The 25,617-nt window shown below is 39.3% G+C and overlaps 1 protein-coding gene across 1 annotated transcript in view; it reads right to left on the minus strand.

Moving 5' to 3' along the window:
- DNAJC1 (DnaJ heat shock protein family (Hsp40) member C1) overlaps positions 1-25,617 on the minus strand; it is a 268,811-nt gene that overhangs the window by 31,472 nt on the left and 211,722 nt on the right. Inside the window, exon 9 of the mRNA XM_036759852.1 lies at positions 7,708-7,827. Within this exon, the coding sequence (XP_036615747.1) occupies positions 7,708-7,827 (120 nt within the window). The remainder of the gene's footprint in view (positions 1-7,707; positions 7,828-25,617) is intronic.

Here is a 25,617-nt window from a genome sequence, read left to right on the forward strand (position 1 = left end):
AAAAAAGTCACATCTTCATTTTTATGAACCTCTAACTGAAATTTAGCATTTTCTTCAGGATCCAGAGACTTCACCAGATTTCAAAAGGGGTCCATGAACAAAAAAAAAAATGTTAGGAACCCTTGTTTTAGACCAATACAATGATGTCCAGTCTTCCCTAGTTTGCCTTAGATGACTCATCAGTTAGGTACCTTCAGTTTGGTTTTCAATTGAACATGAAAAATTCTGTTTTCATGTAACAAATATATAGCTTGTGATTTCCCTTTTATGATTTACTCACTCACCAAGCATTAAGTGCCTATGATGGCCTATTAAACACTTGGGATATAAAGACAAAACAGTGTCTGCCTTTAGGGAGTTTACATTCTGTTGGAGAGGAATAACTTAAACATGGATAAATAAATGCAAAATACATGAAAGCAAATTTTGGGGGAGGGGGAAGGTCAGCAGACACTTACTACCTATGGGACCCTGGGCAAAAGGGTGGGTGAAAAGGGATTCATCAGGATTGACTGAGGAGGTGCTGGGCCTTGAAGCAAAACCCAAGGTGAGGAGGCAGTAAATTCCAAGCAGGGGGAAAAGTTTGTACAAAAACACGGAGACAGGAGACATAGCATCATGCATGGGAAATACCAAGGTGGCCACCTTGGCTGGGCCGTGTGGCCTGAAAAGGTAAGGAATGAGTAATAAGCCTGGAGAGTTGGACTGAGATTAGTTGGTGCAGGGCTTTATAGGTCAAACAGAAGAGTTGGCCAGGAACATAGGGAAGCCCTGAAGCCTCTTGAGAAAGGGCATGGCACAGTTGGTCCCTTGCTTCAGGAATCTCAATTTTGTAGTTTGTAGAGGACGGCATGGAGAGAGAGGAGAAGGGAGAGGAGGAGCTTTTCTAGGGTGGTGGTCACATGAGTGGCTAGATCGGGATGGAGGGAGGACATATTGCAGAGGTGGAATGGGTAAGACTTGGGAAACAACTGGCTACGGGAAGTGAAGGAGAGAGAAGAGCCAGGAATGGTTCTGAGATTGCAAACCTGGATGACAGGCAGGATGATAGTGCCCTCAACAGAACATATAGCGTTGAAGACTCCCATGGGACATCCAGTAGGGAATATTCAATAGGCAGTTGGTGATGTAGAACTATTAACTCAAGAGAGAGACGAGGGCTAAATATATAGATGTGGGAGTCATCTGCACAGAGATGATGTGATCACCAAGAGACAATGCTGTCCTAACAATATACTAAGGGCCCATTTGGTACCTGTTAATCTATATCACTGTGTCATAATCTGAGAGACCCAAAAGGTCTCATCACTCCCTAAATATCACTTTTACCAACCTAAACTTCTTGAAATCTTCAAAATAGTTACTCCTGTTGGGTTAGCACCTGATGGTCTGATGAAACACAAATATATCATTCAGTGAGTATGCTACCATGGGTAAAGCCAGAAGGAAAAGAGCTCATTGAATGCTGAATAGTTTAGTTCAGCTAAAAAAATAAATCATTATCGTTAACATTTTATTCTGGATTAATGTATCACACTAAGTGGACACACAGCAAGGTCCTGAGAGAATGTGATCCAAAGTAAGTTTTGATCGTCACAGGATGTTGTTTCTGAAGGGTCGATAGGGAAGGAATCCTGGCTGAGGAGTGGTGCCACAGTGGTGAAACAAGGCTAGGCCAACTGGAGCAACAAGGGAGGAAGGGGGGGAGGCACAGAGGCAGATGAATAGAATGAAAGGGGGAGAGGGGGAGGATTTTTAAAACAGCTTTCTCTGCTTCCTAAGTTTTAATTTCCTCCCCTTCCGCTTTCAAATATGCTCAAGTCTCTCCAATCCTTAACAATAAAAACAAAAAAAACCCTTTACCAGATCTTGCCATCTCCTCAAACTATCATCTCTTGTTCCAGCCAAACTCTTTGAAAGAGTTGCCTCCATTTACTGCCTCCGCTTCCTTTCTTCTCATTCTTCAATCCTTAGCAACATGGCTAATTGATTCAGCTCATTTCAATCTACTCTCTTTAATGTTACCAATGTCCTTTTATTGCCAAACAGGATGGTCTTTCCTAATTCTTCTCAATCTATGTGCTGTATTTGACACTAGTGACTACCCTCTCCTGGATACTCTTTCTTCTCTGGGTTTTCGTGAGGTTTCTTTCTTCTGGTTCACCTCTTACCTGTCTGACGTTTCTTTCTTGGTGGTTTTTGATAGTTCATTACCTACATCACAATCCCTTAACTGTGGGTATCACCCAAGGTTCCATCTTCTCTTTTCCCTTTGTAGTCTCTTTCTTTCTGTGTCTCTCCCCTGAGCTTCAGGGCCATATTGTTAACAGCCTATTGGCTACTTCAAACTGGCTGTCCCTGGAGATATGTCTAAAATTAAATTCATTAACTTTCTCTCTGAATCGACTCCTCTTCTAAACTTCCCCATTTCTGTCAAAGGAACCACCCTCCTTCCAGTCTCCCAGGTTTATCACTTCAGCATTATCCAGGCTCTTGACTCTTCATCACTCCACATTGCCAATCAGTTGATTAATTTTGCTCTTTCTACCTTCACAACATCTCTCCCATCTGATGCCTTCTCTCCACTTCCAGGGCTACCACCACGGTTCAGTTCCTCATTATCTCCTACCTAGGTTATTACAACAGCCTCCTAATTGGTCTCAGTCTCAGGTCTCTCCCTACTGCAGTCCATCCTATATGCTGCTGTCAAAATAATTTTACTTAAGTGCAGATCTGTCCATGTGATTCCCCCACTGAGCTAATTCTAGTTGCTTCCTCTTGCCTCTAGAATAAAATGTAAACTCTTCTGTTTAGCTTTTAAAGCCCTATACAACCTGACCCCAATCTACCCCTCATGCCTGAAATGCATTCCTTCCTTACCTCCCCTTTCTAGCTTAGACATCATGTTCTGCCTGAAGCTTTTTTCTTTTATTACCCTCAACTCTTATTACATGCCTTCCCATAATAACTTGCATTTAATCACTTTGTGTATATTTGTATGTGTATGCATATGTACACAATAACATGTATATATGTCTTTATAAGCTCATTGTGAATGGGGATAGTTTTTTATTTTTACTTGTATTCCCAGTACCTAGCACAATGACTAACACATAGTAGGTGCTTATTAAATACTTGTTGACCAACTGTTTATGGTTGCAGATTTAAAAAAAAAATCCACATCTGTTGCTGACATACATTGAACCTTGTTTTTAAGTGGGTAACACAATTATGTATTTTCAGACCAATAAAACTTAGATTCCCAAATGAATCTATTCTCACTAGTTGAAGCTACAGAGTTCAAAGGAAGTTAATGATTTTATCATCTTTCCTTTGACATATGGGCCAGCTTATCTAACTGCACACCTCTTACCTCACACTGTGGCCCTATGCTAATTAGAAAAGTCGGCTTCAATCTCTCCACCTGTCTATTGTTCTGCTGCCTACCTGAACCTTTTCCCAAGCAGGCGGCAAATCCTTATCAGTCTGTTATCGCAACCAAAATGCAAGAGATTAGTAGCCACCAAGGGAAGCAGAATCAGTTTACAGCCTTTCAGGCAAGTGAATGATATGACTTCCCAAGTAGGAAATCGGAGATCTCCCTGCCTTTAATTTAGAAAACCTGCAGTTAATAATCACATTAAAGTCTGTTTTGCATGCCAGACAGTTTTTGTTTCCTCTGTTGTTTTTACAATTTTAAGCACCCTTTGTGGTTACCAAAATTATGTGCTAAAAGGCATAAATTAACATTTTAAGCATTTTATCCAGACTAAGGTAGGTCTTGTCTGGTCATATCGCATTATCAGGTTAGGTATATCAGAGCTAAAAGATACTTATGCTTTGTCTTAATTAAAAAAAAAAGGAAAGCTAATGACATTACTTGTATTCATCTGGGTTAGAATTTAGCAATCTAACTCAATGTTAATTTGACAGTAATACACTTAAAACCTCCTTCCTAATTGAGGATTAAAATGGGTTTTTCACAATAAATCCACTGACAATCTGAATCACTGAATCACTAAATCACTGACAATCCAAATGTAGAATTTATGATTTTTTTTAAAAGGTCAATTGTTTCTCCAAGCATTCAAGGATAGGAATGAGAACTAAGCCTGCAGCTACGAATTCAGCATGGAAAATGGGTCAAAGAACAGATGTGTGCAGGCTGGCAGGGAGCACCGGCCAGGTAACCAGGTCAGCCGGCAGCAGCTTTGATTACAGTAAAGTCAACCGGGTTTCCTTTTCATAATCAAATGCCTGATGAAAACAAATCTAACTAATAACACAGCTAAAAAGAGGAGAATTGTTGTTGTTAAAGTCATCCCAGTTTTCATTTAAAATGCCAGTTGAGCTGTTCAGACCTATTTTGACTGGAATCAGGGAGATTTAAAAGTCCCACACTAAACCACTAGTTCTCCTTCCTGCCTGGCATATGCATAAAGCTGCAGCGGCTGAGCTGCTCTATTTTGACTTGAGTAAGCTAATTTTTGCTTGTGCTATTAGAATGAAATGTGTTCTCATCTAGGAAAAAGGTGCTAACAGAATGGAAACACAGAGCAAACCTCCATGTATGTTTTACATATAGGACAAATAAAGTCACAGAGGGAATCTGAGGTGTTCTAAAAATTTAGGACCACTGATTATACTACTTTATAAATGTTGCTCTGTTCGTGGTGTTCTGAAGTTAATTTTAAAATGTCTAACTGTCCTAATTGATCCCTTCCATGAGAGAAAGGAAAAAGTAGCTGCTACAGTGACTCTCTGGGAACTGCTGGAACTATCAGGGTGAAAGCTGGACCAGGGATGATCACCACTGCCCGATGACTTTGCAGAAAGGAAGAGATCTTTTTCTGCAGGCAGGGACAGCAGATCTACCAGGCTGCACCTGTACACAGATTTTTTTCCCCGTCTTTAACATGATAACTTAGCCATTGCAAATTGCACCTGGTACATTTCATGCATTCTAAATATTTCTTATTCTCATTATCTTATTTGGGTCCACTGTTTTCTCTCAAACACAGTAGGGGGCATTTTTGCCTGTAACGAGATTTCTGCATAGTAATTATTAACAAAATCCCTCTAAAAGCCAGAAAACTCCACCTTCAAATAATTTCATATCAGTTTAAACGCCACAGGTTCATGTTGGTGGAAAAGTTAAAAGAGAATCATGGGAGTCAGAGCTGAGAAAGGGGCTTAGAGATCACAGAGACCATCCCTCTCATTTTACAGGGAAGGGGGAAGGGAATAAGCATTTATTAAGTACCTCAGGCTGTGCTAAGCATTTTACAATTAGGATCTCACTTGCTCTTCACAGCCACCCTGGGAGGCAGGTTTTACAGTTGAGGAAATTGAGATGACTTGTCCACGGTCACATGGCTAGTAAGTGTCTGAAGCTGGATTTGAAGTCTGGTCTTCCTGACTCTAGGCCCAGAGCTCTGTGCACTGTGGCGTGCCCTACTCGTCCTTCTAAGATAAGGGAAATAAAGCCCTTTGACTCCAAATCCAGTTCTGCGGCTACACTGCAGGGCTCAACGCTTGGATTCATCAGGTGGCTAGGGGGCGCCATAGTGCACAGAGCTCTGGATCTAGAGTCAGGAAGACCAGAGTTCACAATTAGCTTCAGATGCTCGGCAGTCCCATGACTTTGAGCAAATCACCTTTGAGCAAAGCACCTCTGCCTCAGTTTTTTCATCTGTGAAATGGGGAGAATAATAGTACCGACCTCCCCGGGTTGCTGTGAGGGTCAGATGAAATTATATCTGTAAAGCACTTAGCACACTGCCTGGCGTATGGTAGGCACTCTATAAATGTTCACTCCCTTCCCTACTTGATCAAGGTCATAATTAAAGATTTTCTGCCCCTTGGAAACCAACACTTTGAGAAAAGTGTCACAACTTTGTAGCCTTTTCACGAAAACATTACTTTCCATTTTCATAAGTAACTTTTAGCAAATACTAGACCCCAAACCATGAGCCACTTTGAGTAACTTCCAGGGAGAAAGTTTCCATGTAAAAAGCCTTCTATTCTTTCTAGATTTTTTTTTTTTAGATTTTGATCAGGTGTTTATATAGAAATCCTTTTATCTTAAGACCAACAAACAGTACATTTTGGAAAGTGAATCAAACATTCCCCTCCTTTGGCAGTCCCAGAAACAGAGAGACTCTCCTTTTGGGTTGTCATTCTGTAATTAGATCCAAGACAACTGTCCTTTCCCAGAAAATGAAACATCCTAAACATGTGACCAGGGTACGAATCCAAAAGGTTATGTTTCCAAACCTTTGTCTTTCGACCTATCAGAATATGCAGTTCAAGACTCTAATACAGTTCCTTGAGTTCTTTATGAAGAGCAGCATTAACTTTAAAATGGCACAATTGACCAAGATTTATCCCCTTATTGTCCAGGAAGGTGAATGACTTACTCACAGTCATACAAGCTCCAAGGAGCTGAAGCTGGCTCTGAGCTGAGCCTCTAGGCCTCTGACTCCTAGGACAGGCTCCCCCTGCCCTCGCTCCAATCTGCTTTCCAAACAGCTAATTTTGTTTATATTCTTCAAAATGGAAAAAAAAAAACTCTGACATCAGTTTTTCCAAGTTCCCATTTGTTTCCAAAAGCCAAATGTGGAAATTTACCAGGAAAATGACTTCTAAATGTATGTGATTAATTGCCTTCATTACAAATGGACCACGAAACATTTTTTGCCAGGTTTTTCCTTGAGTTTAAATCAAGACCCAAGACAAATACTATGAAAACTGGAAAGCATAATAAAGGGTAGTGTAAAGAGCCCTGGATGTGGAGTCAGGAGACCAGGGTTCAAATCCTGGCTCTCCTGGCGACTAGCTGGGCAAATTCAGTTCTTTGACACTAAGCTATAAAACAAGGAAATCAAATAATGAACTCCAAGGTCCCTTCAAGCACTCATTTAAAACTTTGCCTCCACTAACCCCTCCAGTTCTAGAATAATGGTTATCTATGGAGTATGGCAAATCAAAACTATGGCCAAAAATTGTGTTTTGTTTTTTTTGTTTTTGTTTTTAAATAGAAGAAGCTCCTTTCTTTCCCAATCTACTAGGAAGATGGCAAAAAAGGTTTTAGCACAAACTTTTTGGTACAACCAATCAGGTTATTATTTTTGGCATATCTTACCCTTCACCTGATTATATAACTTATTAAACTGAAAGGTATTAACTTTGTACGAAAGACAAAAAAGCCTTTTGTATTATTAAAAAAATTTAACTTTAATTAATGCAAACCACCTGTATAGACACCAATAGCTATCTGTGCCTAGATGTGTATATGTAAATACAAATTATATATATATGCACACACATATACATATGTGTATACATATATTTAAAATCCAGTTGAAATACAATTCTATTTTACTGAACTGTTCTTTCAGTTAGACGGGGTCACTATAAACACCCAAACTGCCATAGTTTTCCTGTGATTAGCTTACAGTAGCTCAGTTCGCCAAGCCTGGAAGCCCCCATCCAGCTGATCAGTTACAGCTGTTAATTGTGGGGCAGGGGACAGGCAAGACATCTGCTTTTTGCTGAGTTAGTTAATGGTTCACTTCCAGGTCCTAAAAGGATCGCAGCCTTCCTCCAAACACAATGTCGGACCCCATCTATGTCTGCCTTCTCCTACACAGCCTGTCTTGTTCTGGTTTGTCACTCTCCATACAATGCAAATCTGAGTGAACTCACATCTGTCACTGATCGACCCAATTCGTGAGCAATCTTTTCCCATCGACCTGGGGTCCCCCCTGGGAACTTAACCATACTTCTTGTCAGCTGGCTGAGGTCCTCTTCTGTCCATTCAGGTGCCTGTAAAACATAAAAAAAAAGAATAATGGGAAATTGGAAAAATTGCTTGCCAAAATGTTTCATCAAGAATGTTAATAAATAACCCACCACAATACTTTTTGCAAAATGCACTACATTTTTAATACAGTTCTAACAGCTTACGAGGATTTCTCATGTTAGGAATTAGATGTGGAATAAAGTGTGGCTCCCATTTTAGGAACTAGAGTTCAAGAGAAACAGCTGTTTATGGCACACAAGAAACAGGACATCTCAAGAAGCCCCGGTCATTTCTCTACATAAAGTGAGCCAAACTCCATTTTTAAAGAGGCAGGAATTACTCGCATGTAAAGTTTGTATATCACTGGTGTTCAGTAAGCCTTATGCGTGGAAATGGGGTATTTCCTAATGCTCATGGATGGGAAAATGTGCAACAATCATTGGTTCAGAAAGAAGGTCCTGGATTTTGGGAGGTGGCATAATGCGGAGGAGAGGGACACTGGTGTGGAGTCAGAAGACCTGGAGCTCAGGCATGGGTGGCTGTAACTGGGGGCAAGTGACTTAATTTCTCGGTGCCTTTGTTATGTTTAAATTGGGGTAATAATACATTTACTCCCTACCTCACAGGACTGTTGTAAGAAAACCACCACAAAGATACTAGGAGTTATTATTAGCTTAAAAGTTCTCTACTCAAAGAAAGCAAAGACCACTTAAAAGTATAAATTAAACACGTTTCACCATGTGATGTTTGGAATCAGAACAGAGGTAGAGACTGTGTCTGAAAAGTGGCATGTTTTCTGTTTATGTGGTGCTAAAGTACAGTCTGCATTCTCAAAAAGTAATTGATTAGGTAAATTCAAACTAGCCAGTAGGTGATTTTAGGCTATCTGGGGATGCCACTGCAATTAGGAATGTTCCAGGTTAACATGCTAAGACTCAAATCCTTAATTATACAAAAGTTGCAGTTTATTTTTGAGTAGACCATGGCTTTTGAAAACTAAACCAACCATTTTAACTATCATCAGAAAATCAGAAAATAAACAGGCTTCCAAAGTGAAAGATTTGAATTAAAAACACAAGTTCTCAACATTTTCCCTATTACTATCAACAATTAAATCAAAAACGGATCAAATCAAGAGACAATCAGTAGCAAATAGCTACTAATTATAGCACAATAATTCGCAGTTTTGCTACATTAAATTATTGTTCTCCAGTGGTAGCAGCCATCTCCACGTTAAAAACAAAACAAAACAAAACAACCCAGTAGAAATTGTAAGTAGAGAAGAGGCTATTTAAAACTAACCTTATTTCGCTTTAATTTTTATTTTTAAAGAAGCCTTGGAGACAAATACATCTTCTAATCACCATTTCCGATAATGAACAGGCATCCATCAGGCAGTCTGCATTACAGATCCAGGAGCCCAGAACAACAGTCAGAGGTGAGTGACCCCAGGGACCATCTCCGCAGCTCCAGCAAAGCTTCTCCCCGACGCTAATCCTCCCTGTCATTCTCCTACTGTGCTCTAACCACACTGACATCCGCCTGCCGCACCGCAAGCTTAACGGCCCTTCCTGACTTTTTACTGTCTCCCCCAATCAATGGTCCAAGCGTGCTCTTTTCACCATGTCCAAATGGCAGCTTCACTCATAATCAACGTGCACTGCCCCTCTAAAAGGGCTTTCCGAAAGGCTCTCCCATTTGCATTCATTTGCAAAGCAAACTACTTTTATTCACTTTGTTCTGCTATCAAGAATGTTCCCTGAAGCAGATAAATTGGCATAAATACAACCTGCCACTTAGGAGTCAGTAAATAATAGCCAATAGTCGGAGGATTTTATCAATCATTCTATTTCGTCTCCGCTAAATGCTGAAAGCCTCAAACATATTCATCTGTAGAGCCCACTACAATGCACCTAGAAATTCACTTATATGAAAAGGTGGTCCTTGGGGAGAGCCAAGATCGAAGTCCGTAGCTGGGTGCAACATTTCAGCAGCTACGACCTCTTTGATATTTGGAGAAAACTCCGAATGTAATTCTTCTCCGTGTCAGAAGACCTTCAAAATTTACTCTTTGATGTTTTAAACTTTGTGTAGGAAGGAAAAAAGAGGTCTTGGGGTGACTACTAGTATTTTTAAGGGGAATTTATAGGACACTACTAAGAACAGTGAAGACATCCATAGCCGGGGGTGTGCTCTCCTTCTCAAAGTCCACTTTGGAATCATTAGAAAAACAGACTCTTTAATACATTTGGTTTGAGAAACACAAAGGGGTTAAGTTTCAAATTGAATTTCAATGTAAAAGCTTGCAGTACAAAATCATACCATGAATACCAGGAGGTTGAAACTGCATATAGATGTACATTAATACAGTATTCTAACCACATAAATATAATGTATCAAAGCAATTTCACACAATATCAAATCATCATATTTCTGCATGAAATATAACAAATGCATAATAAACATTTTAGGAGCAACAAAATTGTCTAAAACGTCAAGAGTGTAAAACATTACTTCATATCACAAAACAATCCTCTAATTCACACTTTCTTTTAGATTAGATTTCCAAAAATGCGGTACGTATTAACAGTGAGCATTAAAAATGAATCTAATTTTAGTTCCTCATTTGTAGCATCTGGCTATGACAATATAGTACCACATCCTTCTGAAAGGCCAAAAAAAAAAATAAAAACCCAAATTGCCTAATCTAAATTTTACTGAACATGTGTAAAAATCTGAGCTCTTACCCATAATCATAACACCAACACCCAGAAAACCACCCAATGTTATGGTGATCAATCCTCTTGGTTTCACGGTTTTCAGTCGTGGTAACTATTACTAAATATTTAAAAATAAAATAAAAACACACCCCTAAGAAAAGATTTGAAACTATGAAGGAAAGAGTGCTCTTTTGGCACTCCGTTGTCATCTGCTTTTGCTGTAAGGCACTTGGTTGAATCTGTAATTCCTCAGCAATCCTAAGTTTTGTGTCTGGAAGCGACAGAGCCCACTGTGATGTAGCTCCTCCAGCAGCCAGGAGGGTGGCCGTGGTGTGAATGTATTCTCCCTGTTCTAATCTGGAGCCAACTGTAGCTGTGAGAGTCAAACGAATGCATAAGCATACTGCTTTGTCACTTAAACCATGTGTGTCCAATATTCCTCAAACACTGGGCCAAAAATTCGTCTCCACAGTAAAGTAATGGAGGATACCACGTGGTGTGGGGACAGCTGTTGTGACTCCACAAGCATTCAGATTGTGCATCAGAAAAGCCCGCTCTGGGATGGAATCTCCATATTGAATACAAAATGCTAAAATGAGGCAGTTTTCAACTTATTCAATATTTTAACAATAATACAAAAATAGATCCCCAGAAGTAAAACAGATATAAAAATTTAAATTAGATATCCAAATAACACCCACTCGCCCACTTGCCATGTTCAAAAATTTTCTAACATTAAACAGAAAAATCTTTACCTCTTATGGGAAGCATAGCACCAGAATTTTTAGATAATTGATTTGTTGTTTCATACTTTTTTTTAGTCCGTAGAATGTTACCCACAATATATGAGGTTATGAGATTACTCTTCCCTTCCTCCCCCCAACTTAGTTCTGTAAAATCCTTTGCATCTAGAAAAAGCAAATGCTGAGTTCAAAGAAAATAAAATGACAGGAACCTATAATGTTACATATTGCTGAATTCTCATACTTCAATGTCAAAAGGCACATTCCTTTAAAAGAAGAGAGTACCTTTAAAGACTCAAATAAAAAAAACAGTCTTTTATGGTCATCAAGAAATTATTTGTAGAATTAGGAACTTTATCTTATAGCATTCAATTATTTTATAAAAAAGGATTTTATAAAAAAAGGATTCAGTTCAATTCAAAAGATAACTTGTATCCTCAGGTTATTCCCAAAACATATATTTGTGCTAAAACTACAAGTTGAATAAATATCACCAAGTTTTAAAAACATCTAATATACCTAAGTTTATGATATACCTAATAACTGGCTATTCTTCAAGCCTATACTCTGAATATGTTTTTTAATTTGAAAATTTATATCTGCTTTTACAAATACATTTTCCTGCTAATAATCAAACACAAATTCACAGTCAATCCAGGCCTTACTAAATCATTATGTAGAATGATAGAATGCAAACGGAAATTCCATTTCTTTTAACTCTCAGATACAGAGGGACAAACTTTCTTCTTGAAAGTAAAGATTATAACTTTATTTTAAATTACTGTAATAAAATGTCAAGTTGAACACTGAGATCTCCCTGAAACCTTCTAGTACCCAAGAGTATTTAGTGGGATTGTTGAAAGAAGAATATTTCCTCAACAGGCAATGACATCAAGGAAGAACCTTCTTTCTTAGTACTATTTGCTTAGAGTTATTCTTCAGTCATTTTTCAGTTATGTCTGACTCTTCATGACCCCATTTTGGGTTTTCTTGGCAGATCTACTGGAGCGGTTTGCCATTTCCTTCTGCTCATTTTACAGATGAGGAACTGAAGCAAACAGGGTGAAGTGACTTGCCCAGGGTCACACAGCTAATAAGTGTCTGAGGCTGGATTTGAACTCATGAAGAGGAGTCTTCCTGACTCCAGGCCCAGTGTTCTATCCATTTCACAAGCATTTATTAAACTCCTACTATATACCAGGCACTGTGCTAATCACTTGTGATACAAAAAGGCAAAAGCCAGTCATTGCCCTCAAGGAGCACTTTAATGGGGGAGGCAACAAGCACACACACACACACACACACACACACACACACACACATTCCCCCCCCTGCACATACATATATATATACACATACACACACATATAAACAAAAAAGCTTTATGCAGGACAAATGCAAAATAATTAAGAGAGAGAAAGCATGAGAATTAAGAAGGACTGCAAAAAGCTTTTTGTAGAAGGCAGGACTTTAGTTGGGGCTTGAAGGAGCCAAGGAAGTATGGAGATGGAGAGGAGGAAGGTGAACATTCTAAGTATGGGGAACAGCTAGAGAAAATGCCAGGAGCTGAGAGATGGAGTGTCTTGTTTGTGGAACAGCTAGGAGGTCAGTGACACTGGATCAACGTGTATGCTGGAGGTATAAGGAGTAAGAAGACTGGAAAGGTAAGGGTGGGCTAGGTTATGAAGGGCTCTGAATGCCAAATAGAGCATTTTGGATTTGATTCTGGTGGCTATAGGGAGCCACTGGAGTTTATTGAGTAGGGGGGTGACACGGTTGGACCTGTGCTTTAGGAAAATCCTTTTGGCAGGTGAATGGAGGATGGATGTGGCAGGCAAATCAACCAGGACCCTGTTGCACTAGTCCAGGTGAGAGATAATTAGGGCCTATACCATGATAGTGGCAGTATCAGAGCTGAGAAGGGGGTGTATTGGGAGAGTTAGATTGGATATGAGGGGTAAGTAGTTAAGGGTGAGGCCTAGGGTTGTGAGCCCAGGTGCCTGGGAAGATAGTGTTGCCCTTGATGGTAAAAGGGAAATCTTGAAGGGGAGGGTTTGGGGGGGAAGATAATGAGTTCAGTTTTGGACATGTTGAATTTAGGTTGTGTTTCTCCTTTGTTCTCAAAGAGGACCATGACATCAGGGAAATGATGACATGAATTGCAGTTGACTTTGATTTGAGCGAGGGAGGGCTGTGCAAGGTCACTAGTCTCACTTTCTCCTCCAGAGCCACCTGAGTCCAGTGGCCTGATATTCACTAGGTCAACTGGAGATGGCCCAGGATGCATTGGGAGACCCTGGCCCTTCCAGGCCAAGGTCTTTTCAGGAATTTAAGATGTCTACTGGACATCCAGTTTGAGATGTCTGAAGGCAGTTGAAGATGCAAGATTGGAGGAGAAAGAGATCACTGCAGGCTGAAGTCATTTCATGGAAGTAGTGGGACTTGATCTAAGCTTTGGATATAGTTATTTTGCTCACCAATGTTCAGTACCTTCTAACTTTCTTTTAGAAAAAAAGTCACTCATGATATATAGGTGTGCATCTTCTGAGTAATCTCTAAGGCTTTGACTTCATTCATTTCTCAAAAGCTGAGACATGGAGATTGAGCCAACATATTTTTCTCCATCCTTTCCTGTACCTACTATTGCACTGGAATCACCAGATATCAAAGCATGTTTTTATTTGGTATGAAGGATATTGTTAATGCCTCAGAGAATTTTTCTACCTTTTTATTCTTTGCAATAGATGCAGGTACATAAGTTGCAGTGATCTTTCTTCTAGTTTTTTTTTTTTTGTGTACTACATCACCAAATATTCAAAGATGAGATTGTGAAATTATTTTTCATTTACCTTTGGAGACATGATGAAACCAAATGAACCAATTTCTTTTTTTACCTTTGCAAGATGAAACCATGAGACATCCTTCCATTTAGTTACAACTTCATTTTGTCTTCTGTTTTTATTGTGAAAATGCTGATATTAATATGGTTCAGTTCTTCTAAAAGAATCCCAATTTATTGGTCTTTGGACAAACATTTCATATTAAAATAACTAACATAATGTTTATATTCAAAAATGTCTGTGATTCTTCACATCCTTCACTACCCTCCCTTTTAAGTGGCCTATCCTCGTTACTATGGGTTGACATAACTTTTGTAACCAAGTGGTAAATCTAAGGGCCGAAGTGTTTCTGCACTTAGCTAGGCTGGTCCTTGGACAGAAGACTTGAACTATACCCAGGACCACACTTACAGTGTTTCCTGCATAGGAGACCCTTCCAGAATTTGCACTCTCTGGGTAAAGTCTTGGTGAATTTGGATGGGATTTTGTGGAGGGCAAACAGTAAGAGGAAAACAAAAGAAGCAAAATTACCAGAAATCCTTAAAATTTAAAAATCAATGATCAATCTAAAAAAGAGCTTTAACACAATAAAAAATTACAGATTCAAAGATTCCAAGAGACAAACAAAAATTGAAAAACCACCAATAATAACATCAGAAAGAAACAAATTTTTCTCAAGACTTATAAATGATAAACATGTTGGATTAATGCAAGGAATAAAATCAGCCATGCTATGAGATGAAATAAAGGAACTGAATGAAAGTAAAAAACCTTAGGCCATGACGGCAAAAAAAATTTCAAAATTTTAGAAACATTTGTGGAAAATTTAAATAAATGGCTAGATCACATAAAAACCAACTCTTTCTTTCTTTCTTTCTTTCTTTTTTTAACTGATAGAATAGCAGAAAGAATGAGGAAACAGGAAGAAGAAACTCAGAAAACAAATGGCAAAAGATTTGGAAGTGATGGAACTAACTGGAGAACAGAGTAAATCAGAAATGATAATTAGCTACATCTTTAAGTTTTGCCACATGCTTTACATATGGCATCTCATTTGATCCTCCAAACAGCCCTATTAAGTAGGTATTACCTTTTCTAAATGAGGAAAATGAGGCTGAGAGATTAAGTGATTTGTCCATGGCCACACAGCTAATAACTGTCAAAGTAAGAATTTGAACTCATATTACTTTAGACTCTAAGTACAGCATGTTATACATGATGCCACCTAGTTGTCTTTGTAGAATGATCAGGCTTTCGTATTACCTTTATGCATGTGGGCACATAACAAATATTGAATAATTTAAAGAAACAATTGAAAACCAGTAAGAAGTTTTTAGATAAGTGGCTCAATCAACCAATCAGCATATGCCTACTATATGCCAGCTGCCATCCTAGGCTGCAGAGATACAGAAATAAAAACGATTTCTGTCTTCATGGCGCTGAGGTTGTATTGGGAGAAACAACACCTAAATAGACAAGTAAACGTGAAATCCACACAAAGTACAAAGTCATTTCAGAGTTGGGCATACTAGTTGGCAGAGAGGGAGAAGGTCGGAAGCACCTCAGGTAGCAGGTAGCACTTGAACTGAACTTCTAGGTCTTCTAATGAGAGGAGGGGAAGGGAGAGTGCATTCTAGGAGTGGGAGGCAACCTGAGCACATGCATAAGATGGGAGTACAGAGAATCCTCTGTAGGAGGAAAAACAAATAGGCCACTTTGACTGCAGTGGAGTGTTGTAAAGGGGAGCACATGTTAAGGTAGGCTGGACCCAGACTGTGAACAGCACTGAATACCAAGCAGAGAAGTTCATATATTAGCCTCAAGAATAGGGAGCCACAGGAGCTTTCTGAGCAGGGCATGACAGGGAAATAGACAGTTAGGAGAGGTTGCAAAAATTAAGAAGATAATTTAATCATGTAACTAGGACATCATCGGATTTATGTTTACTCTAGATTAAGATATAGACAGAAAAAAGTTAATATATTGATGTTATTGGTTTGGTTGGTCTTTCTGCCTCAAGGCTCTCCCCTTCTGGTCTATCCTCTACTCCTGTCAAATTAGTATTCTGAAAGCATAAATCTGACCAATCACCCCACTATTCGATCAGCTCCCTATAACACCTCCAGGAGCAAACATAAAATCCTCCATTTGACATTTAGAGCCCTTCACAACTTGGCCCTTCCTACCTTTCCAATCTTCTTATACCTTATTCTCCAACACTTAGGCTTTGATCAAGTGACATAGGTATGCTGGCTGTTCCTTGAACAAGACATTCCATCTCCTGACCCTAGGCATTTTCACGGGTTGTACCCCATGCCTCCTGCCCTCCTCGGCTTCCTCAAAACCTCAGTTAAAATCCCACCTTCTCTGAGAAGCTTCCTTCCCCTCCTCCCCTGAGCTTAATGCTGGCACCTTCTTTCTATGGACTATCTCGATGTATTCCATCTATACCTTGTTTGTATTTTTTCATGTTTTCTCTCCCATTAGACTGGGAGCTTCTTGAGGGCTGTATTATGATGGTGCCTGGCACATAGCAGGCTCTTAATCAATGTTTGCTGTCTGACTACAAAAAGCAAAAAAGTGAACTGTGATTCCAGTGATATGAAAGCTGTAGAAAGTGGTCTTTAGTTCTAAAAGCCATGAAGCAGAATTACTGCCAATGTTATTAGGTTATTATGACCAGGGTACTTGGTATGGATAGACTATTTGTTGTAAGTAGTTAGGATTCATGTTTTTAGTATGATGCTTATCATTCAACTGCTGAAGCACATTACCACGCTGGAGACTTCTTAAAAGTTAGCATGTGAAATCTGGAGACAAATGGCCAGGGAACAGATAGGAGACTCACAGTTAGCTATTTCACGTTGAAGGAAATAGGGCAAACTCTAGAGCAAATGGTACCTGGGGGCCTGGTACAATACCTGAATAGTAGGTTTGGATGAGGGCGGGCCTAAAGAGATTGGTCCAAAGGTTACCTGGTGTGATAGGACCAATATCTACTAAGGTTTTCCCCTCCATAGCCAACACAGGTTAGGCTAAATTTATTCCTAAAAGGCAACAAAGCTGTCAGCTTCTGGTAACATCTGGTGGCATTGGTTGTGGCTTCCTCCTCATTCAAGGCTATAAAGTGGCCCACCCACACGAGGTTTAGGCCCTTCAGACCACAGAAGTCACCACACCCTTTCCTGCTGACCAACTTCATTTCCATATGGAAAGAAAGGAGGCTGCATCTATCTACCCAGGCCAGGTTCTGAAGAATCCTGGTTGAACATCCTTTCAATGCTATGTCTAACTAAACCTCCTTTTGTTGACTGTTGAATGACCTACAAATCCCTCATTTTCAATGAACCTGAACTAAGAGGATCCTGGCCTGAGTTAGGTCCTTTCTCAACACCTAGGAAACTAAGCTGATTCAGGAAACATCCTGGGGAGGAGGGTCACTAAGACCTGTGTGGATCACTAAGATTCTTTTTGGATACTAAGACATGGAATAAGCCTTAAAACCATGTGGCTCCTAAGGTTTCTCTGACCTGGGCAAGACCCAATTTTGAATGGGACTCTTGAGCCTATCCCAGCTTGGATGGAACCATTTAGGATCACCCTTGGTCTGTACTTAAAACCCTAGGGATGACCCAGAACTGGATCATCTGCCCTGCTGTGCTTGCTAGGCTATATTACCAGTATGAGAAAATGCATAGGGAATTAATATTAGCTAAGAAATTAAGAAAAGAAGGAATAAGGGTACTGTCAAAAAATAAATTAATCCAGTTGTTGACCAATTGTTCTTCATATAACCAATGAAGCCTTCTGAAATATATCATATCAGTTTACACTATGTCATTACTTTACACAGAGGAGACAAAACATAATTTAGAACAGTGGTAGGCTGAGGTGGGGAGCCTCAAGCAAAGGTAGAAATGGGCCTGATGGAGTAATTCAGCTAAAAAAAAGATGACCCAATTTATTTACTAGACAGTCTTAAAAATGAATCTATCAGGCAAGCCTTCAAGCAGAATACTAAACCTAGGAACACCCAGAGCAACTTGTAATTTTAAGTTTGTCACTGATCAAAACAATCTGAGTCATGTAGAAGAAAACTTTAGATTGCTTTTTTTCCCCATTGTTTTTTTAAAACCCTGTTTAGTTTGAATGGAAAGATAAGTATTATATAAATTATACACAACATAAAGGAGTAATTTATCTGAACTGAACCAGGATAAAAGCATCTTCCCCCAAATGCTGACTATTATATATAGAGAAACCTGATATTACAGGCTAATATAGGTATAGCCAGCTATACTGAGGTCAGCTTATACTTAGGGTAGCCTATACTATCATTTCCCTACTACTACCTTTAAAAAGCATTTGGTATTTGTCTTTAATTAGAAGTTTATGAATGGGGAACAGTATATTACAATTCATAATATATGGTTTAACAGTGAATGTAAATATAAACATATTTATGTGGGATCACATACAAATATGTTCCATGTTTTAACTAATATAAGGCAATATTAATAATAACAACGTATATTTGTTCTTACACTGATTACCTGAGAATGAGTTAACCACTTACTTGGTTAATGACCACTATGGCTCCAGTCTATGTGCATAACTATCTGAATAACAGTCTGAGGATGTGACCTGGTATTAATCTTTCCTGTGAGGTTCCTGTGTTTCTCAGCAGAATATTATTTTTGCCTATATTCTAAGGGACCTAATCTGAAGAGAGACTGAATTGGCTATTTTTTTGCACACATTCTCTGAAGGTCTGATAGAATTTGCTGGTAAATTCACGTGGTCCTGGAGTTTTCTTTTATTTTGTTTTGTTCTTTGGAAGTTCATTTATAGCTTCTACAACTTCTTCCTCTGATTTGGAGGCAGGAGACTTGGGTTTGAATCTTGATTCTAACACCTAGCTGTGTAACACATGCAAACTGACCTCTCTGAACTTCAATTGCTTTACTTGTGAAATGGGACACTCGAACTGTCCTCCCCTAAAGTCTGACTCCAGTGCCTTGTTATCAGGGGGAGAAGACCTTGGGCTCTCAAAGGTGAGGCACAAGCTCTAGCAGGCCCTATCAAGTCAAAGTCTGAAAGGGCTGAATGGATGCCTGCTGTTTGATGACAAGCTTAGCTGAAGCTTGGGGAAGGAAAATAAACCAGGGTAGCTTTAGAGGGGGAAACTTTTTGGCCACAAACTCTCTCAAAGACCATTTATTAAATTATGGAGAGGGTTGCAATCTGCATGAGGGAAAGGAGTAATCATCTCCCATTCACAGGATTGTTGTGATGAGAGCTTGTGATAAACCTTAAAATACATTATATAAATGTGATTTATGCTTACAATATTGAAAGCAAGGTATGGATTATATTAATGTGAAGATAATTCAGAAAATGTGAATATTAGAAAGCTTAGAGGAAAACGATTGTGGGAGGGAATTACAAATATCCTTGCCTTTTTTCTTTCTTTCTTTTTTCTTTTTAGAAAAACATTTCTCCCAAACATGAAAGCTATTGGCACTTCTTTTGAAACACTTAGGAGAATACTATTATAGTTTATTTTGATCTAAGAGATGACTTTTTTTTAAATCAAAAAGTTAAGAATTCTATGAAACAATTAAGAATGGACCAGATTTCTAACAAAAATACCAAATGGGTAATCTTTATTTAGAAAAGAAATTAAAATCTTAGGTTCTCCTAAAGTCAAAGATTTAAATTCTTTATACTATTTAGTAAGTTTTGGGCGGAGCCAAGACAGCAGCTGGAAAGCAGGGACTTGCCTTTGGCTCTCCACCAGGACCCTCCAAACACCCATAAAAATGGCTCTGAACAAATTCTAGAACCGCAGAACCCAAGGAATAGTGGAGGGACGCAGGGCTCCAGTCCAGGACAGCCTGGATGGTCCCTGGGGAACAGGCCCTAGAGCCCTGAATCGGTGAGCTGTGGCAGTTACCAGACTTCTCAACCCACCAACACCAGAGACAACAGAGAAGGTTAGTGGGAAAAACTGCAGGGGACAGGGTGAAAGGAGTTCGAGGTTTGGCCACCTCCCCTGGGGCAGCGGAGGAGATGCAGCTACAGAACTACAGCTGCAGTTGCTTCTGGCCCCAGGCCCACCTGGTGGGAGGAATTAAATGGCAGATCAGAGCAGGAGTGCAGAGCCTGCTTAGATCTGAGTCTGGTCTGGGTTGGCGGTTCCTGGGAGAGGAAGAATGCTGGTGTGGCAGAGCTTGCTGTGCAGAAATAGCTCTGAAAACAACAACACAGCCCCTCAAGCTTGGGACAAAGTACTCTCTACTCTACAAGCAGTTATACCCTGACGAAAAACTCAAGGGTCAAGTAGTTGGGTGGGAACATGACCAGGCAGTGAAAACAGACTCAGATTCAGACTCAGACTTTGGAATATTTCTTTGGTGACAAAGAAGACCAAAACATACAGCCAGAAGAAGTCAACAAAGTCAAAGAGTCTGCAACAAAAGCCTACAAGAAAAACATGAACTGGTCTCAGGCCATGGAAGAGCTCAAAAAGGATTTGGAAAAGCAAGTTAGAGAAGTAGAAGAAAAATGTGGAAGAGAAATAAGAGTGAAGTGGGATAACCGTGAAAAACAAGTCAATGACTTGCTAAAGGAGACCCAAAAAATATTGAAGAAAATAACACCTTAAAAATAGATTAACTCAATTGGCAAAAGAGCTCCAAAAAGCCAATGAGGAGAAGAATGCCTTGAAAGGCAGAATTAGCCAAATGGAAAAGGAGGTCCAAAAGACCACTGAAGAAAATACTACTTTAAAAAATTAGATTGGAGCAAGTAGAAGCTAGTGACTTTATGAGAAATCAAGATATTATAAAACAGAGCCAAAGGAATGAAAAAATGGAAGACAATGTGAACTATCTCATTGGAAAAACCACTGACGTGGAGAGATAATTTAAAAATTATTGGACTACCTGAAAGCCATGATCAAAAAAAGAACCTGGATATCATCTTTCAAGAAATTATCAAGGAAAAGTGCCCTGATATTCTAGAGCCAGGGGGTAAAATAGAAATTGAAAGAATCCGCTGATCACCTCCTGAAAAAGATCCCAAAAAGTAAACTCTTAGGAATATTGTCGCCAAATTCCAGAGCTCCCAGGTCAAGGAGAAAATACTGCAAGCAGCCAGGAAGAAACAATTTGAGTACTTGGGAAACACAATCAGGATAACACAAGATCTAGCAGCTTCTACATTAAGGCATTGAAGGGCTTGGAATATGATATTCTGGAGGTCAATGGAGCTAGGATTAAAACCAAGAATCACCTACCCAGCAAAACTGAATATCATGCTCCAAGGCAAAATACGGATTTTCAACAACATAGAGGACTTTCAAGGTTTCTCAGTGAAAAGACCAGAGCTGAATAGAAAATTTGACTTTCAAACACAAGAATCAAGAGAAGTATGAAAAGGGGAACAAGAAAGAGAAATCATAAGGGACTTACCAAAGTTGAACTGCTTTCTTTACATTCCTACATGGCAAGATGATGTATATAATTCATGAAACCTCAGTATTAGGGCAGCTGAAGGGAATACACACACTCACACACAGACACACACACACACACACACACACATATAGGCAGAGGGCACAGGGTGAGTTGAATATGAAGGAACGATATCCAAAAAAAAATCAAATTAAGGGATGAGAGAGGAATATAGTGAGAGAGGGAGAAAGGGAGAGACAGAATGGAGTAAATTATCTTGCATAAAAGTGGCAAGAAAAAGCAGTTCTGTAGAAAGGGAAGAGGGGGCAGGTGAGGGGGAATGAGTGAATCTTGCTTTCATCAGATTTGACCTGAGGAGGGAATAACATACACACTCAATTGTGTATCTTACCCCACAGGAAAGAAGGAGGAAAGAGATAAAAAAGGGGGGATGATAGAAAGGAGGGCAGATAGGGGGAGGAGGTAATCAAAAGCAAACACTTTTGAAAAGGGACAGGGTCAAGGGAGAAAATTGAATAAAGGGGGAATAGGATAGGAAGGAGCAAAATATAGTTAGTCTTTCACAACATGAGTGTTGTGGAAGGGTTTTGCATAATGATACACATGCAGTCTATGTTGAATTGCTTGCCTTCTTAGGGAGGGATGTGGGGAGGGAAGAGGGGAGAGAATTTGGAACTCAAAGTTTTAAAAGCTGATGTTCAAAAAAAAAAAGTTTTTGCGTGCAACTAGGAAATAAGATATACAGGCAATGGGGTATAGAAATCTATCTTGCCCTACAAGAAAGTAAGGGGGAGTGGGGTGGCAGAAGGGAGAAATGTCTGGGAACGGGGCAATCAGAATATATGCCATCTTGGAGTGGGTGGAGGGTAGAAATGGGGAGAAAATTTGTAATTCAAACTCTTGTGAAAATCAATGCTGAAAACTAAAAATATTAAATAAATTAACAAAAGAGTTGACATAAAAAATTTAAAAAGTAAGTTTTACAACAATGATTTTATATTTGATATCTGAAAACTTGGAACCTATTTCTTTTTCAGAGTAAGTCCAGTGTGTTGGTAGAAATAAAGGAAGAATTTATTATTCCTTACTTTGACTTGAACTAAAATGACTACTAGGTCTGCCTGTCTAAACCTTATTTCAACTGTAAAATCCTTATTAAATTTAATTCTATCTCACTCAAATAACTAGGTTTTTAAAATTTCACATCTCCTTTTCAAAATAAGCATGCGCCAGATCTATAACCCATTGCTCTTGGCAAACTGATCAGATTTCCTTAACTTTCCTAGTCCAGTTCCTTTATTGACATAAATGAAGGACTCAGTTTAGTTTTCTTCATTGTATCTTAAAGGGTAAAATGACCACCTGCCATGATCATCTTTTTTCTTATCATTTCCTTAGAAGAATTCAGTAGATAACAAATTCTTCCCTGTTATTTTTAATTAGGCAAGCCTTTCAGGTAGAGCAGCTGAAATGCATTTTAGTTGTCAAACACTAATTACCACAAATGTAAGACACAGTTTCAATGTCTTGTTAGACCCATTGTGCATACTTTTCCTATCTTCAGGGCTCACCGATGATGTATAAAATCTACATTTTGTGAAGTCATTTGACATACAACATGCTAAAGAAAGGCAGTTCTCTTTAATACGCTTTTAAGGTCAGAAGGCAAAATAAGTGGCAGTCTAGGTAGGACCCATTTGACTATAATTCTATCTAAGAAAATTAAACAGTTTAAAGGAATTATTATATAAACATTAATTGCAGTACATGTTGGGTTTGTTGTTACAAAAAGAAAGAGGGATGACATTTATTTCCCTAAAAAATCATCTTCAGAAAAATAATATGGGTACATATAAAAATGCTACCATTCTGTGACAAAAGGTTAAGTGAAAATGCAACATGCAAATCTGTCAATTTGCATTACAGAATTAAACCAGAAAATTAAGAATCTAGGCTGGGTCTTGGATATTAAATATCATTAATCTTCATTTAAGACTAACTTGCATAATCTGATCTCCTATTCTTTCCTTACAGCAATCAGAAATTGTATCCACTATACTTCATTTACTAAAGTGTGTTGGATCACAATTAGTATTCTTTATTAGGCTTGTGGGGAAATGGAACATATAATAATATTAAAACAAAGTAAAAAAAATCCAAACATTCTAACATTGTTACCGCTAGGTCCTGCTCTAGCAAAAAAGTCAAATAGCATTTTCTCTAATTTACAGGGTAATGCTCATTATATTCTACATCATGTGTACTATGAATCATGCTATCCAAAATTTAGCAAGGCAATAAAATACATTGAAATGGATACCGCACCCATAGGAACTAAATCAGGCATTATTTTGCAGAAATTGCGGCTTCTTTGCACCCTTCTGGACAAAGTCCAGCAGTGGCTGGGTGTGTGTTTCCATCTGGCCTGATGAGAAGATATGGAGGGATCATGCAGTACTTATTAATCTCCTACAGGTTGCAAGGCTCTGGGCATGCAAATATGTATGACAGAGGACTTATCTTTGAACAGCTTGAAAAACTGGAAGGAGTCATGTAGAATGTAAGCTGGAATTCGATTAGGCACAGAGCAGAGAAGAAACCACGTGGCATGAGAAATGTGAGGGGGGAGGGGGTCACCTCTAGCTCGAATGACCCAGAAAAGTTTGATGGAGGAAGAAGAAACTGGCCTGCACCTTAAAGAAAGAGTGAAACCTTCAATAGATGGAGACATGGAAGCACAATTCCGGGGATGAGAAAGGGTAGAAGACACCGGTTCATTAGGAAGACTAGATAGATTATAGGAGTGAGTGAGCACTTTGAATTTAATTTAGGTCTATTCATTACCCAAGGGTGAGAAAGTAAAAAGAATACAGCACCTGTGAGAACAGGAAAGCTACACAGGAAGATACCTATTAACTGGACTTCTAAGAACAAGTGAGTAATGCCTGATCATGAGCGTCCTTTATAATAATGATGCCAAGACTGAGAACAATGGGATTACAGTAATATAAATCAGAGTCCTCTGAAAATGCTCAAACACTGTGCACTCTAAGGTAGCAAGTCATCCTGGACTGGGAAACCGAAGGTTGAGGCTATACTTGTATCTAAGGTTCTGACTCCTATTCCTCAGTTTCATGGTGAGCAGCACACACAATTCACCCCCACAGGTGAGACTGGAAGGGTTAAGGGCCAAGGAAAGGCTGGGGCAGTGCGCTGCTTAGCAGGTGCACTAGGGGGAAGGCAGCAAGTGCTGATGTGACCACCTGATAACCTCAGCCCTTCTTGAAGGCTCAGCTCAGGGCAGGCCAACAGCTCATTTACCATATAGACCAAATACTGAAGGTGCAAGAGAATCATTTACTTGTGGGTTTGCCATTCACCTGCTCTGTCAGCTTGGGAAATGCTGGTTGAATTTAACTGAATTAGTTTGGTTCACTTTTATTGAGGAAAGGATAATGATCTTCTCATCAGATTAGGTGGGAATGAATTTAGAAATACAACATTTACTGCCCACTATGAAAGAAATATGCAATACACCAGAAAAATGAGAAAACTGTAAAAATGGAATTCTGGGGAGTGGGAGATTCTATATTACACATAGAATCATACAGTCCCAATGGGCAATTTTCTTATATATCTTTCCAAAGGACTCAATCAGAAAATGTTTCAAGAGTGAAATCAAAGGAAGGTGTGAATGAATGAACAAAGCCCTTGTTAAGCACTTACTATTTCTACAGCACTATGCTGTGTGCTGGGAATACAAAGAAAGGCAAAAACCCAGTCTTTGTTTTCAAGGATCTAAGGGGAGATAGATGGTGGTCACAGTGGTGATGGTGTTTTGACTGGCCAGGAAGCCTCCTGTCTTACCCTCAGGGTCCCTTGCTTCTTCAGCTAAGCTGCTTTGCCTGCTCAGTGAGGGGCAGTTGGTGTGGATGGCTGGCCCTCTCTCTGCAAGATTTGCTTTCCCAAACGATGGCCATAAGGGCCGGGCTAGAAGCAGGACAGGTGACCAGGGTAGGGGATGGGGCTTCC

The sequence above is a fragment of the Trichosurus vulpecula genome, chromosome 5, assembly GCF_011100635.1.
Source record: "Trichosurus vulpecula isolate mTriVul1 chromosome 5, mTriVul1.pri, whole genome shotgun sequence".
Lineage (NCBI taxonomy): Eukaryota > Metazoa > Chordata > Mammalia > Diprotodontia > Phalangeridae > Trichosurus > Trichosurus vulpecula.